This window comes from Kryptolebias marmoratus, linkage group LG11, assembly GCF_001649575.2.
Source record: "Kryptolebias marmoratus isolate JLee-2015 linkage group LG11, ASM164957v2, whole genome shotgun sequence".
Classification (NCBI taxonomy): domain Eukaryota; kingdom Metazoa; phylum Chordata; class Actinopteri; order Cyprinodontiformes; family Rivulidae; genus Kryptolebias; species Kryptolebias marmoratus.
The window spans coordinates 2,910,154-2,927,657 of NC_051440.1; the positions used below are offsets into that span (position 1 = coordinate 2,910,154).

Consider the following 17,504-nt stretch of genomic DNA (forward strand, 5'->3'; position numbering starts at 1 on the left):
ACCTGAGCAGCTCTGCACAGCAGCAAATGTCCTTCGCTGCCCCACATTTGTAAACCCAGCTAGCGTCTTACCGTTTATGCTGCTTTTAAAGGCGGCTCGGAAAAGCAGTTTACGACGTGTTAACAACGGATTAAACCATTTTAACTGCTGAAAAATGTGACAGAAGGCACAAATATGGGAAGTGCAGAAGCCTCTACTGTATCAAATTGATACAGGAATAGCAGAGAGTTGGCCACTTTAAGGTAAACTTGACCCAGTTATTTCAAATTAATCTTTTAAATAAGGCCATGGGTGGCGCTGGTCTTCTGGTTGTCTATCACCGGACTCCATTCCGGGTGTTAGTGATTCTGCAGGTGCTGCGTACTGCTTTGCTCTTCTTGAGGGAGGGCCTAATGGTTCTTTCTTGATTTGCATTGGTTCAGTGGACTGATTCCTCTCGTGCCATTGGATACTTTCAAACTAACGAACAAATCAAAATACCGAAATGCGACTTGGATGTAACGAGTAACGCAACGGTTTTGTAGAAATGTAGTGAAGTAGAAAGTACAGATACTATAGTAAAAGTATACATTATTAAATCTACTTAAGTAAAGTACAGATACACAAAAATTGTACTTAAGTACAGTAACTAAGTACTTGTACTTCGTTACTTTCCACCACTGGAAGTGTGTACTCAGTCGATGTGCACAGAAGGTTTCGTGTGCACAGGTTACAAGCATGCAGACATTGGAGAAATGGGACAGTACAGATTACGTCATTGACTTGCACCTCTTCATAACTGCGACATCCAACATGTCAGGACCTGTCCCTGTTTTGGTATTTTAAGAAGGTGCCAACACAATTTTAAAAGTACAGTTTAAGTATTTTTGCTTTTCAAAGTCATTGCAGGAGAAATTTGGCTGTTCAAATGTGTTTTGTTATGACTTGTTGAATATGGACCAAAGTTTGATAGTATTCACACATGTACAGCAGAGTAAAACAAGAATTATTTCAATACTTTACATTTGAACACTGCTTTTTTCGTGACAGACGCAGCTTGCTCTGTCACCACTGCCATATTTCTGCCGTTTAATTCAAAACCATTTCATTGTCAATAAAGATAATTTAAAAAAAAATTAAAAACGTGACATGCAGCGATGAATTGTGGGTAAATACTTTGCCGAAGTCCGCTTGTATGCGGGTTTAGCTAAAAGGCGGATGTCGTACACAAAGGGGACGGGGCTAAAGAGCACTCTGGAGAATTGGGACTCACTACACACTCAAACCCTTCAACATGAAGGCGCATTTGAAGGACATGAGGGTGGAACGAGGGCGGAAGTGCGAGTATTGGGACTGGGCCTTAGCCCTTAAATGTAGGACCAGACGTTTTAAAAACAGCTTTGTTCCAGCCACTGTTACTGACTTGAACATGCTGAAATGACACAGCCACTTTCAATGGTTTTTACTTGATTTTATTGGATTTAAAAGATTAACTTTAGATTAGTTGGTCATTTTTTAAGTCTTGATCACCTCTTTTTGTGTCCTGCTTTTTTTGAGTTGTGGAGCTTGGAGCACTTTAATATTTATTTCTGTTGGTGTTATGATGTTTGGATGTCTGTATGAATGTTTTCAATCACTGCAAAATAAGACTACCTTCGGGTATTAAAAAAAGTGATCTTGACCTTGATGTCAGGACTATAATCTTTTAGTTTGTTATCTTCCTAAAGGAATCATCTGGACTGTTTCTTATATCACAAATCTGGCATGAGACATCTCCCTTTGACTGGCAAGAGTTTCAGGGTCCCCTCCTAAATCTATTGGAGTCTATTAACATCTGTCTTTGGTTTGTTTTTCTCTTAGTCAAAATTCTTTTGGAACAATGGTAGCCATCATCACCAACACCATCACTCCCTTATAGACAAATATGTTTTCACATTTAGAACGGATAGTCCTCCCATCAGTGCTGAAAACGTGCAAAATGTATAGGAATTTCTTGTCTAAACTTTTACAATCCCTTGTGTATTCCCATCACTGACTGGTTTTCTCAACACTGATCATTTGTCTTTGCAGATTTTATGTAAATTATCTTTCAAGTTTTTAAAGACTGATGTAATAAGACCTGGTCAATGACTCCTTACAAAGAAAGTCACTGCAATTACTTCAGTTTGACAGAATTTTTTAAACATTTTACAAAAGATTCAAACATTGTTTTTGTTCACTCTCCACAGCATTATGTTCTTGCATTTGGTGGCATTATTGCCGTGCCACTGATCCTTGCTGAGCCTCTTTGCATAGAAGACAACAACGTGGCCAAAAGCCAGCTCATCTCCACCATATTCTTTGTGTCAGGATTATGCACACTGCTGCAGACAGCTGTTGGAACCAGGTAATAAACTGGCTGAACTGGCGGACTCATTGCACCAGTGAACCAAAAAGTCAAGCATATCTGCTAAGACACGCACACACATCCACGTTTCTGTCTTTATTAGGATATTATATTGAATTTCACTCATATTTGTAGCCTCACCCAGACTCTACCGCTAACCATCTCCTCCAAAAATGATCTTCCATCGTATTGAAACTAGGCTGTGGTCCCAGTAAGGACTATCTGTCCTGACAAGGTATGCAATTATACCAGAAAAGGTAAAAAAAACTATCAGCTAAGAAATATTACGACATTAAATTGACATTCATTCATTTGTGCAACTTAATCTTAGGGGAGTATTTCATTGGGATGCATCTAGCTGGCAAACAGGAAGTCTCCAAAATGTCTTGAAACAGCGCAGGACTTATCAGTTTTCTTGTTTGAGTTGCAAAGTTGTTGCTTAATTTTTAACATGTTCAAAAAAATTGTGAAACAAATTTTCTCTCAAGATAGTGGCAGAGTTGGTGCAGCCATCTGGAACTGGTCTCGTTCCCTTCTCAGTTTAGTTTTTGTATATTCTAGACCAAAAGAGCTGCATTTAGGCTACACTCGCACTGCAGGCAAATGCGACTCGTCCCATGTTTTTGCCCCTATGCAACGTATATCAGATTTTTCATGGCAGTGTGAATGTGACAAATCAGATTTTTTCATATGTGACCCAGGTTTTTTCCTTATGTGGTACTTAGACACCCGCACCGGAGCTGTAGAAAACATTGGAGGCTACAGGCCTGAAAGTTCATGTCAAAAAAACATGAAATAATAAAAAAAATATTTATATAAAAACTTCAAATCCCCCTTTCTTCATTTCCATAGTGCCCTCCAGTAGATTAAATTATAAACATGACGGAGGCTGCCAAGGTGGATACAAAGCAGTCTGATGCAGGTACCATGTGGGTGAAAGTGGGCAACAAAATAATGGGCAAGAATACAGTTTTGCAAGCTGTGTGCACAAAAATAAGTCATGGTTTTCATAAATCTGGCTGCTACAAATGTGGCTCGCTGGTCACTTGAACAAACACTTTCTTGCTGTTTTGAGTTGTCAGCTGGTCTCCAACAGATGTAGTTCAGTGAGATACTATCCGTTACCTGTAGATGAGTAACCCTTAAGTTCGGTTCACGCCTTGGCCCTTACCCAAAACTGATGTTCTACCTTACTTGAACCTTGCCAATGTAGGTGATTAGACCAGAAAAGGGATTAAAGGGGTTAAAGAGGTAACAAAAACCAGGTACATTACACACACATACACACCTACAAAAATTTCCAAGCAATGATAATTTTTTTACTTCACACACTTAACTTCAGAAGTTGACCCACTCTCTGTGGAATGTGATTTATCACTGCATGTGTGGGTGGATGTTTAATTGTTTTGTTCATGAAGCAGGTGCAAACTGAGAAAATACCCGATATTTCCTCCATGCTCAGGTATTTTAGCCTTTTCACCTTTGTCTTGACGAGTTGACACCACTGATTAGGAAGAACCTAAATGTTGGTTCACAGGGGATTATTTGACAGTTAATCTCTGTCCGCCTACATGAACTGTCATGCAGTTCTGTATGAGTCAGTCTGCTGCAGGGTTTTGTCACAGAAATCATAAGGGAAGGACTTTCTCTTTCAGAAGACGGTATAGGCTTAATGATCTCTTTAAATCAGTTTATTTACCTCAACTTGTGTCTTACATTTATAACCTAAACAATCCGGGAAGCTGTTTGACTTGAAAAATCTGTAATACAATTTATGCTTTAGCTGTTTTTTTTTCTTTTCAATTTTTATATTTGTATGGAGCACAGTGTACAAAACTGTGCAGTGATTTATGTAATTCTGTGCACTGCTGTATCAGTAAGCCTGAGCAAACATTTCAGCTTTTGTATGAGTTCTCCACCTACAATTTTTGGCAAAAGCTTAAAAGGCTGAACGTTAGATCGAAGCAAACACTTTGACACTGAATGATAGGCAGGTTAATCTTTTATTTTATTGAAAATTTGACAAAGTTGTCTAACAACATAAACACATTTGAACAGATAAAAGAAAATGCACAGAAATATGTGTGTGTGTTTCGACATGTCCAAAAATCAAAAAATACTTTATTTAATGCAAAACCATAGTGAGAACATGTTTCCACAAAGCTTTACACAACTTGTGTACAGAAAAAGCCCCCCCCCCCCAAAAAAAAAAAAAAAAAAAAAAATCACCACCATCATTTTCATTTGACAACAGATTTAGGATTTTTATTGTAAGTTATATATGCAAAGCTAATAAAAACTGATTTACTGGGAAATGTCCAACCAATGAAATAAGTTAATGACAATAAGATATGTAGGAAAATTAAAGTGATCAAAATTTGAACTAACACTATGGCCCGCATACAGTTGCCCCTAATAATATTACTGCTTGCAGGTTACCGATCCTCCAGGGAGGGACATTCAGTTTCATCACTCCAACTCTGGCCATTCTTGCCCTGCCAAAATGGCAATGCCCAACCACAAGTACACCCGGCTTTCCATCTGTGCACCTGCAGAACTACACCAACCAGCCGCCAGGGGATGACTCTGATGAGGTCTGGATGTCACGAATGCGTGAGGTGAGTGAAATATGTGGAGAAACAGTGTTTAGTCTGAAGGCTAAACCTGGTATATTTTTTGTAAAAGAGTAAGTAAGCAAAACATAACCCAAAAACTTGGAGGAAAATAGGGTCAGCTACTATAGTTTAAGTGAAAAGTAAAATAGTCCCAACAAGATAAATTCTGTTCAAATGCTATAACTTTGAACAAACATTGTGAAAGTCTTCTGAAAGCTCAAAACATCCAGATAAAATGTAAAGCTCAAACATTAGAAACTCAGGTGTCTATACACATGTATACAGGTATAGGAAATCAGCTAGTGCCAGATGAAAAAATAAAAATAGAGGTTGGAAAAATAATTATTTTAGTAAATAAACCAAGCTTTCTTGATTTTCTACATCTTTACATAATGGAAAATAATATTTAGTGGTGTGTTTAAAAGAATGCAACAATGTTATGTAGACTACATGTCTGGTTATATTTCGATGACAGATCAAACTTCCCTTTTCACTCATACAGCTTTCCACCTTTATCAAAAGCTGATGTCCTTGTGTCTTCAGTAAGAATATGACTGCTGTAAAAGGTTTTTTCTTATTACCTTAAAGCAGATATTTTCTGTCACTCAGAACTGTCTTATTGTTTTTTTTTTTTTTTTTCAGTATATCTGTATATCATTTAATAAAAGTCAAAAAACTAGACTTGATTATTTCTGCCATGATGCTGCACCTGAAATTTCAAGCAGATTTCATCTGATTAGAGAGCAAAGTTACTTGTAGAAATTCTCACTTCCAGAATAAATGCAGTGCCTTTAATAACAAAGCAAAATCAATTTTCTAATGCCAATTAAATAAAAATATGCTCCAACACACCTGATTCAAAAGGTTTAATTACCTCCTCACCAAATCATCAAGTTCTCCAGAAGCTTGTCCACGAGTCATTCATTTAAACCAGGTGTTTTAAAACAAGAACACATCTAAAACATGCAGGAGAGTGGCCCCCGAGAAACAGAATTTGACACGTGTGAATTACGGGATGGACACAGATGTGTTTTTAAGGCCCTAAACATTTTCCATCTCACCTGCTGAAGGATGGAACTCCTTCAGAGTTCTCACAGGTGTTTTGCTGGTCTCTCTCACTATTCTCCTTCTTCATGCTCACTCAATCTGTGAGGACAGCCTGCTCTTGGTAGATTTACACATGTCCCATATTCCTTCCATTTCTTGATGATGGATTTAACAGAACTCCAGATGATGGATTTAACAGAACTCCAGATGATGGATTTAACAGAACTCCAGATAATGGATTTAACAGAATGTTTAGGGTCTTGGAAATCCTTTTGTATTCATCCCCTGACTTGTACTTTTCAATAATTATTTTACTGAGTTGAATTAGGACGGTCACTTTAAAGAGGGTCAATATTCATTTGATTTCACTTTGTTATTGAAGAATGTTTTGGTTTTTTGTAAAAAAGGCCAATTTATACTGACTACTTCTGGTTTATAATAGGAATAAAAGGGTAAAACATATAAGTGGGTGAATACTTTTTATACGCACTGTAGCTCCTAACCAAGCTGGTAAAACATAAACCACTTTTTCCAACCTTAGGAAAGTGCACAATAACCTGCAAGTTCATTTTGAAACAAATTTTACTCTGAGTTTGACAAATAACAAGTAAGGGTGTAACGGTACATGTGTTTGTGCCAAACCATCACAGTACAGATGTTTGAGACAAGTGTAGGGAAGCAGAAGATGTTAGTAACAGGTGATCACTTCTACTATTTAGAAGCGGACACAAGTTTTATTTAACTGCATTTAGTTAACAGCCCCAACAGAAAAGAAGCAAAGGAAGATACTTAACGTGCTTCAGTATTCAGCATCGGTGCTGTGTTCTGCGGGCTGCTGAGTGAATGCATTTAGGTTGCTGTTGTTACTTCTTGTCACTTGATGGCGCTGCTGCGACAGCGTAGGGGAGAGGATTGTGTTACAAGTGCAGAGGAAGAACGAGACTAAACAGAGTTCTGTCATGGCGCCTGGCGTGATAGCATGCAAGTAATAAAGTTTGTCAGTTTTATGGGCTGTCTCCTTATTTCATTTACAGTTGGCACAACAAAAAGTTCTGAATAACATGTAGAGGTTTGTGCTTTCCGAGTGCTTCAAGTTTTTTTGTTTTTTTGTATTTTCACTTTGGGAGATGTTATTCAGTTCTGTATTGTCTTTTCTGTTGTATCAAGTTGAGGTGACATTAATTGAAGCAAACACTCCTAGAAGATATTTTGTTAACACAGGCAAACAAAACAAGGAAAAATATTACTGTTCCTCCTTCTCTGGCAGGTGATAAAAACAATTTATGATCAAGATAAATATATTCTTGACAGTCAGAAAGAGACACGTTCACACAGAGTGATCATGGGATCACAGTCATGGGAGAAAGGAAGTCTACATTTGTTTAATTCTATGGTTTTACATATTAAGACATGACCATGTCATTATATAATAAACAAAAACAAAACCCCAAAAAGAAAAGCTGTGAGTGAAAAACTACATTCACCACATGGACCATATTTAGAACCACCTTTAGCAATAATTGTGCATGTGCGGATTTTTTACAGGTACTCCAGTTTCCTCCTACAGAACAAAATCATGCATGTTAGGTTAATGGGTAACTTAAATTTTACTTGGATCTAAGTGAGAGTGTGAATGGTTGTCTGTCTTGTTTGTCTCTATGTGGCCATGTGATGGACTGGTGACCCGTCCAGGATATACCCTGCCTCTTGGGGTCCTGAAAAGGCCTCTCTAAGACTATCTGCATTACTGTTTTACAGGTGTAGTAGCCCAGCTAAACTTCTCACCTGCCACTGTTCCCAGAGTAGGTCATGCGAGCACTTGACGCAAGAACCAAGAGTCTACTCATAGGTGAAAACACAATAAGGGTAGTGTTACTTTACTTGAGATCAATTTTGACAACCATGTTGTAGGCAAAGTTCAAACATTTGTCTCACTGCCAGCACAGAATGGTGCAACACCAGCTGCAAATAAACACCAATGGTATTTATTCAGATCAAAGTTCTGTTCATTTTGATTCAAATTAACTTCTACTTTACAGATACGTTTTATGGCTGGAGGAAGGTGAGGTCTTTTAGTTCACAAGTCTTTGTTTATGAGCTGTTCATTCCAAAAAAAGAGAATCACACTTTACTAAACCCAATAAATACTGCAAAACACAACTAATTAGGAGTTGTGAGAACAGAGTTTGCTAAAACAAGGTCACAGTCTTTACAAACCCATGCGCAGGTTTTGCAAACCTGAGAGGGCTGATTGCAAACAGTAGTACACTTGAATAAAGTTTAGTACTACATAGACTGTTAGTTGTTACATACTATAAATAGTCAATTCCATAGTACTAATCATGAACTTAAACTTATAGTTTGTTATTAAAAAAACATTATATTACTTTAAAATACACATTTTCTGAACTGATCTTAGCTACTTTTGCACCTAAATATTTTACATTAAATGTCATGTACTGTCTGAATACATTATTATTCATCACTCAGTTATTTCCAAAAGAAGACTTTATGAGTCACTTTAGCTAATACTACATCTTTGCACACATTTGGACATAACTCTACAGGTCTTTTTGAAGGGTATAAATTACTGCTTTCACATGCTTTCACATTTTACACAAGACAAGAATTATGACTTATTAGTGTTGAATGACAGTAAAGGCTCTGATTTTTGAGAAACTAAAAGCAGTGGAGTTGAAGTCATAAATCCATCTGTTGCAGTAAATTTATGAAGTTATCTGGTGAGTAAAGAGGTCTTGCTCATGTTTCAAGCAAGTTCTATTCCTGCACATTGATTTAGCTAAAAACATGGCATATGTGCTTCTTAGCCTAGGATGATTGTATGTACTCTGAAGAAAATATGTCCAATAAATGTGATTATTGGGCATGTTTAGATTTTGCAGCTCTTGAGGTTTTAAACAGCACTAACTAGAATTATTTTAGACTCGCAAACTTACAAATAATCTTGTTTCATTCACAAATTTTCAGTTTCTATCTTATTAAAAGCCACCAGCTTGATTATGTAATGTTCCCCATCAGTGTTTATTTTTGTAAAACTTCCATCCATTATTGAGTAAGCTAATTTATTTAAATTGCTCAGTTTTATTATTTTGTTCAGTGTCATCAAATAGTACCAAAAGTGTGTAGAATAAATGGAAACAAAATAGTTTTTCACACTGACTTTGAAAGCTATATTTTATGTTTTTTTTTAAATACTTGCTATTTTCTGTATCTACAAAAACTTATCCTGCTCCCTCACCATGTTCTATACATCTGCTCTGACATGACTCTGTTGGACCATGTCAGGACACATCTATTCATGTCACATAATGCACTAGATTGTTTCCATGACCTTGTCATAATTACAATTATAGCCTTGTCATGTGGGTAGCAGGACCAGTCCTGCTTTAAATTCTTAATAATCATGCAACACCGGTGCACGCAAGGCCCCATATTATTGACATGCTCCCATTATAATGAAAAACCACCTCACCATAGAATTTTTGTACATGCTCAAAACTGTCCTGAACCTATCAGGCTCTGTCACATGTTCTTAATGCACCCCTGGAGACCGTATAAAGACTATCAACGTTCTCGCTGATTTGTTACATCATAACGAAGTCCGCAATTAGTCCAAAGGGGCTTTATAAGATTATAAGACCTCATATATAAAGATAAAGGTGTTTTTTTCTGTGGAATTTAAATACTGTTCAACATACTGTACTGGACTATAAATATAAAAGAGCTGTGTCTCTGACTTGTATATTTAAGTTAATTACTCCTTTGCCTTCCACAGATTCAGGGAGCCATCCTGGTTTCTTCCCTACTCCAGATTGTCCTGGGATTTTCTGGGCTGCTGGGTCTTGTGCTCAAATATATTGGCCCTCTGGCTATTGCTCCTACCATCAACCTCATCGGCCTGTCTCTGTTCATTGAAGCTGGGAAGAAATGTGGAGGTCACTGGGGAATTGCAGCTCTGTGAGTGTCTCATTGAGGTGTTTAAACACAAATCACTGGAACTGTCTTCTTTGAGTTTTAGTAACACAGATCTGGGCTTCAAAGTCAAATTACCGGTCGACCATCATTTTAGAGTTTTGTTAAGGCTATGGTATAATTTTCATCCCTATCACTGTCACTCAAGTCATTTTACTTTCCTAACCATAACATTTTATTAGGAACACCAGACTCAGTCTCTCCTTTTGCTTCAAACAAACCCTGTTATATATGACATCTGTTGCTCAGATGTTGGTGAAAAAAATGCTTTGAAATTTGGCTTCATGTTGTCAAGACCCCTTTCCATGGATTGGACAGATTACTGTCTACCCCTTACCATAGGTGTTCTACACTATTCTCATTTCGCTGGACAGAGTCATTAGATGATGTTTAACCAAGGCCAAAGATCAGAGGCTAGATTCAGGTTTGTGGCATGCAGACTGAAATTTATAGGCATTATGGGCCAAAACAACATTTCTCATATTAAATAAATGCAAGAACATGCAGATGTGATTCAAATGAAAAGCTCATTGAGTGTTGAGTGCGCATTGTGTTCCACCCTCTTGATAACACACAATAACAACACTAGAGTCCCTTTTTCAGTACGGTTTCAGTCTCTAGAGAGAGGATTTTACTCAACTTTGTGTTGGTAGAGTCTGTCAGATTTGTTCACTCAAATTGTAGCCATGATGATATTGGAAATACATAAAAACAAATGGACAGTTTGTTCATAAAATAGTTACCAGAACATAGAAAAATAACAACCCCAAATATTAGCACTATAAATACAGCAAAAGGAAGAAAAATTAATAATACATGAAAATAAGTATCATTATTAACTAACAGTGAATAAAGTCCTTTACAAATCCCAACCCCAAAACATTGTGTTTCAGCCCACCCTGATATTTGGAAAGTTGCTTGTTTTCTACCTAATTTCTGTTTTGTCACAGCAATAATTTTTCACGCATAAATCCGCCTAATATACACAACTACTACTGTAACTTGATACTTCACAAAATCGCTCCTGTTATTAGCTTTGGCCTTGCTTTGATCTACAACATGACATCTGTCTTCAGTTGCAGCTTTTATCTCCAGATAATGCAGACTAATATCATTATGGATCTTTGTGGTTTTTAAAAGATCAACCTCATACACAAACTGAAGCCATATCTGGACAGTAATCGGTCATGCTCCTGTTATCCTCCACCCTTCCCCAACACTCCCTGTGGCACACAAATATGCACACATTATTTTTTATGTCTGTCCTGTTCACATTAGGTTTGTTACCCACAGAACAGCTTCACTCAGTCAGCATTACCTCAAAATATTATTTTTTATTTCAACAGTGGCTTTCATGCCCACATCAACAGTAGAAAGGAGTAGCACTTCCCAGCTCCTCAGCCCACTACTGGTAATAAAGAGAAGCAGACAGATTAGAAACACACCACAGCTTGTGCCCAATCACTCCCACCTGGTGCTGTTCCGAGAACCATCACCTCATCTCTTCCCTGCAGCTGCACCTTAAAGGGGAAATGAAAAGTGTTTTGAAGCTAACATAAATCAAAAAAAGTCCTAAAAGGTGCTTGTTTTCAGAGTTTGTCATTTTGAAAAAATTACACAAATTTAAAATTAACAATCAAAGATCGTAAAAAATGCTAGGGTCCCTATGGCATTATCTGTGATCACTCAGAAGTGCGTCATATTGTGTGCCAAACACAGGAACGCGAACAAGGCAGTAAATATCAAATACAGATAGTGTGGGGGTGAAATAGTTCAGGGTGTTGCTATTAATTGTGTAAACTGACCCAAAACTCCAACAGCTGTGTCATTCTTCAGCTTTGGTTTGATGGATGTGGTTAGTTTAGCTCCTGGTGAAAATTAAAACCCAAAGTCTGGTGACTGACAGTGGAGTCAATGTTTTGAAGAGAACCACCTGAAATACAAACTTTCAATTGAAGAACCATCGCCTGTCGGACCGACACCGGCAGCCTTTATCTGTCCTAATGGGAAACTCCTTGAATACTGTGTGACATCGCTGTAAAGCTTGTTTTTTTTTGTTTGTTTTTTTTTGTGAAATGTGGGCTCAAGTTCCTGACAGCATCACTCCAGACCAAAAAGAAATGTGTTTACAAAGCAGTACTCTTGTTAACAAAACTTGCTTCTTCTTCTGCTTCCATTTTCTCTGATAAACACTGACAGTAACCTCCTCAGTGTCCTACAGCGGTCTACCACAGCTTCTACGTCACCAACCAAGGAGGTAACTCTGCCCACACAATCAGCCCTCTTTGGTATTTTGACACAAAAACTCTAAAAACAAGTTATGTTTTAAATCAGAGAAATGGACCACTGGAGTGTTTTATGATGATGTTTAACTAAAAGGAAAAACACAAAAACTCATTATTTTGATATTTTATTTCATTTCCCTTTTAAACACAACCCACTACTACATAGCCCCACCACAAACCCATTTCCAGCATAGACTTCAATTTATCCAAAACCACTTTTCTTTTGTGCCCTAGTAAAGGATAGGACCAAGAACACACTGTTAATTGTCTCAGCTATGCCTCTCTGTTGTACAGGCATGTGGTCACCTCAGAGCCTGAACCAAATTATCCTGTGATGATTATTCAAGTGAATGGAGTTTTGCTCTCAGGTCCAAACCATACTGAATCCTATTTTTATTTTTACTTGGGCTTGGACCATTCTCCCAGTTTTTTTCCCCAATAATGTCTAAGACACCATGTGTTTTTTGGCTGAACAACAGTTCAAAGTGAGAAAATCCCGTTGAGGCCTGGGGAACCTTCCGTGTAACTCTACACAACGCTACTTCTGAGGGTGTACCCAAGGACGGAAATTCATTTCTATTAATTGGGGTGGGGGTGGGGGTGTCAATAAACAGGAAGATTTATTGAGAGCAATTTTTGGGGGGTGATACTTAGAGTAAAGTCAAACAAAGTGTTGTAAAATGAAATAAAAATTAAACATTCATTCCCATATTCATCAGATAGAACAGTTGCAGAAAAGGAGCAGCAAAGGAGTCTTTCTCCACCTGTGTAATTTTTTTGTTTTTTTAATTTCAGCTCCGGGACTTTCAACATAAGCTTATTCTCTGTTTTACAAAAATATAAAACCATATAACGAATAGGAACAGGTCGCTTAACATGCATCCATACACAAGAGAGTGAAAGGAAAAATTTACATCACAACCACAGAGAGAACAGTGCCCTCGCTCTGGTGTTGCCAAGGCAACATATAAACTAAATTCAGATTAGCATCAACTACAGTATCCCATATAGACTTTTAATCACCTCACTCTGCATGGCGAATAATGGAGAGTAAGTGTTAATGTACATCAAATATGGGTGTAAAGACAGTTTGAATAATTCCACTAAATCAACTAAAAATATTTCCCAAACAAATTGTGGTGTCTCTCAACATAGACTGTGAGCTATTGAAATGATCATACAAGGTCTATTGTTTGTATTAGTTGAAAATCCATTTAAATATGATAGAAGTATTACTGCTACCATCTACAAAAAGATAGTGTTTTGGTTTGAGTAAAAAATATGACGAATTTTGAGAGGCATAAATTCATCGTTTAGCCTATATAAATGGTGAATATGTTTTCTGTTTTGTATGTTGCTTAAAAGTATAGTTTCCTCAAAGTATTTATTGAGCAAGATAAGCACAGTTTTTTCAAAACTGTTTCAACCCCCCCAGGATTTCTACCTATAGGCAAGATACCAGCCTCCACCAGCCTCGTCCTGCTGGCTGGTGCCATCTCACCCACTTAGTACTCCAGTCTGGAATTCCCCCATGGTGCTGCAGACGGCTGTAAAGCTCTGCTGTCTGCTTCTTTACCTCTCTACCTTTTGAGAAGCTCCAACTGTCAAACGCTCCTCTCCAACTATTCCCAATAAAAGTCCATCATATCAGTCATCAGCTGTCCAAGGGCTGTCAGGGGTTGTGGCTGCTGGCCCAGCTGCAGCTTACAAGGTCTTAAACCAAAAACATTGTCAAAAGAAAAAAAAATAGCCATTTATTTTTAAGCTCATTACGTCATTCACTTTGCTTCTATTAGTAATATTATTAATAAGAAACATGCCCCAATCATTTGTATTTTAACAAAAGCAATTCATTATCTTTTTCATTAATTTTCTGTGCAACAGTAACATTCATAAAATATGGCCCTCTTGAGGACCAATATACCATGTCATAAATCTGTCTACGTATTCAATACATCAAATTAGATCCATGTTATCATGAAAATAATCAAATATATTTGGAGCCTCCTTTATACATGTGCATGTAAAGCAGTGATAAACGGTATTTCAAATCTGACAAGGCCAGTAAAACCTTTCAGGCATCAAAACAACTTTCTGTAATATTCTGTTATTAAACAAAAAACAGCTAACTGTAACAAATCCTACATCAAATGAAAAAAAAAAAGTAACAGACAACAAAGAAAACAAAACGGGACAAATTAAAATAGAATGAAGGCTCTCTCTGTTCACAAAAACCTCATTCTTGTTACTTGAGTGTTAAAACAGATCCATCTAACATGGTCCTGGTGTGGAAATGTGCCTTATATTCTGTTTACCAAGGACACTCAACATTCAGTGCAAATATTTCAATGAATACTTACAAAACAGAGATGTTTCTGTCTGTCCACCACAATGTCTGATTAGTTATGCTCCTTTTCCACAACCCAACTATGTTCTCCAATATCTATATCAGTGATTCCCAAAGTTGAGGTTGGAACCCCTCTTTGGGTCATGAAACATCAACTTAGGGTCCCAAGATAATCTCCAGAATTCAAGTTAAATGTAAAAAAAAGCTGGTAATAACATTTTTTTACAAAATATTCAAAAAAAAAAATTAAAAAGTTATCATAAATGATTGAAAAAAGAATTGTAGAATTGTATTGTAATGTTTTATATTGTCATTATGCCCTTTTTAAATAAGGTTATGAAAAGATTTGTATACTTATGCCAGTCGTATTAGGGGTCACAAGCCTCTGAATCTGCTACTTTATGGATTGTAAGCTGAAAAGTTTGGGAACCACTGATCTATATGACTGACAGCAAATCTGTGTGGCTGAATTAGTAAATTTTGAAAACCTTCTTCAGTGTGAGGGCAATTATGACACTGTTACACTCTTAGTACTTTCCTTAGTACTCTTAGTTTCATATATTAACATCCCTGAGACGCTCTTCTGTACCTTCACCACATGCTACATGCCTGCCCTGGCATAACACTTTTGTCTGTATCCACCATATCAGGATACAGGCTAGAAGATCACACCACACTAACACAACAAGTATCACATCTGTGTACATTAATTCCATGACCTTGTCACGATCATGGTTGTAGCCTAGTCAGGCCAGAGTGACCAACCCTGCTTCATATTCTCAATAAAAAAAGCTACAATGGTACAAACAGGTTCTATGTCATGGGTCACCATGCTCCACCCAGGACTAAGACACGTTGCCACCGCCAAGAATGTTTTGTGCATACTCAAAAGAGTCCATGACCTATCAAGCTCTATGAGGAGCCTACTGCGTTTTTAAATCCTTGCCAAGACCCTACAAAAGGCCATTCACATTTTGGTTGATTTTTAGCATTGCAGCAGGGTTGTTATCCAGTGTGAAGTGGGCCTTGATGTAGTATATCAGTGGGTTTCAACTGTTGGCAAAACGTTTGCAAACAGCATCCGTAAGGTGGTCTCCAAAATCTCTCAAAAGGTTCTCAATTTACACCTTTGAATCACAGAATCTCACAGTCTTGTTGATTCAGTTTTTAACATAAATGTAACAAAATTGTATGCAACAATTATTCTCTCAAAACAGACACAAAGTTGTCCCGGGCATCCCAGAAATGCTTTAAACTAACATTTTAGTATCTGTAATTCCCAAGTGCACTAGAGCAGCGTTTTGACACTTCCTATGCATGCAAGCTCTTCTTATGACAGAAAACATCCAGGGCAACAGTTCTGAAAGACTAGGTCTAAAACCCACAGTGATTGATAGTAATACTGAAAATACTGGTCCGAATTTGCCTATCTTCATTTCAAAAGAGTACTTCAATAGATTATATCAGAAATGTGGGGGTGGCTGCCAAGGTAGGTGAAAAGTGGGCCACAGAGGGGAAAATGTGGGCCGTGATTTTAAAAATTTGGCCACTAAAAGCACAGCTGCACAGTTTGCTAATCTTAAACACTCAGAGCTCAGTGAGACTGCAACTGAAAATATGCCTATTATCATGCAATCTTAAGTCACTAACTAGTTTCCATCACTCATAGACCAGTGGTATACTACCCTTACCTGATTGTCAGTTTGGATAAAAAAAAAAAAAAAAAAAATCTACAAAATCCTTTGCTGTTTTCACACTGCAAGCAAATGCAAACCAATTCTGATTTTTTTTGCCCCTACGCAAGACAGAATTTTTTTCATGGCAGCGTGAATGTGATAAATTAGATTTTTTCATTTCTGACCTAAATAGGATACATATCTGATGTCACATTTCATTTGACTTTTATGTTGAATAAAAGGTCCCTCACATCAAAGTCTCATCACTCTGGGCTATGACTCTGCAGCCGCACATGCCTCTGCATAAAGGTAGCAGCCACAGCTCCAAATAAAGGTCATTATTTTGCATTCTTTTTCTTCTCTGTCTTTTTTTTTATCCTTTACCATTTAGATGTACAGTTGGACCCTATTGGACAGCAACTTAAAAATCAATACACACATGCTAACACTTGCAGTGACCATATTTATTTCCGTAAACACAACGTTTGAAACATGACATATCTTCTTCCACACATTCAGGTCATTTTGGGATTTGGAGACTTATCACACTGGAGTCTGACGGAGGTCACATTTAAAATGTAATGTGAACGACCACGCAAAAAAATCAGATTTGAGCATTAAGACCTGCAGTTTGAACTTAGAAAGTAGCCCATTTTGACTTTAGGGCTTCCAGCCTAATTTGGAACAGATTTTCTGTGCATTGTTTTTAGATTTCAATATTCCAGCCTCGAGGTTATGGTTTTCTGCATATGGTGTTTCTGACTGTATCATTCAGACCAGTTCATCTGATGCAGCACACTTCAAAGCTGGTACATAGCCTGTAAGTGTGTTTAAGTTTATAATTAGGCATGTACAAAGAAAACTACAGTCTCACTAAGAACAAGGTAGGATGTTATTTCTCTTCAGAATTGTGTTGCGAGTGGCAATTGTGTCAAACCGGCAAAGCAACTCCACATAATCATGTTCATATGCTTAAAAATGGGAACCACACTTTCCAAATACTATTTGACCAGTCTTTATCTATGTTTGGAGCCAAAAGTCCCATATTTTAGGCATCAGATCAGTATACAAATTTCTACAAGTCTAATGTTCTTTAGCATATAATTACAAACTATTTAAATTTAATGTTAGACACACTTCTTTATTCCAAATTATTAGGTTTTTCTGTTCCAACTT

The 17,504-nt window shown here is 37.3% G+C and overlaps 1 protein-coding gene across 1 annotated transcript in view; it reads left to right on the forward strand.

Annotated features, from left to right (window-relative positions):
- si:dkey-106n21.1 (solute carrier family 23 member 2) overlaps positions 1-17,504 on the forward strand; it is a 92,902-nt gene that overhangs the window by 25,813 nt on the left and 49,585 nt on the right. The window contains exons 3-5 of the mRNA XM_037978055.1: positions 2,208-2,365; positions 4,800-4,983; positions 9,824-10,005. Coding sequence (XP_037833983.1) covers positions 2,208-2,365; positions 4,800-4,983; positions 9,824-10,005 — 524 coding nt within the window. The remainder of the gene's footprint in view (positions 1-2,207; positions 2,366-4,799; positions 4,984-9,823; positions 10,006-17,504) is intronic.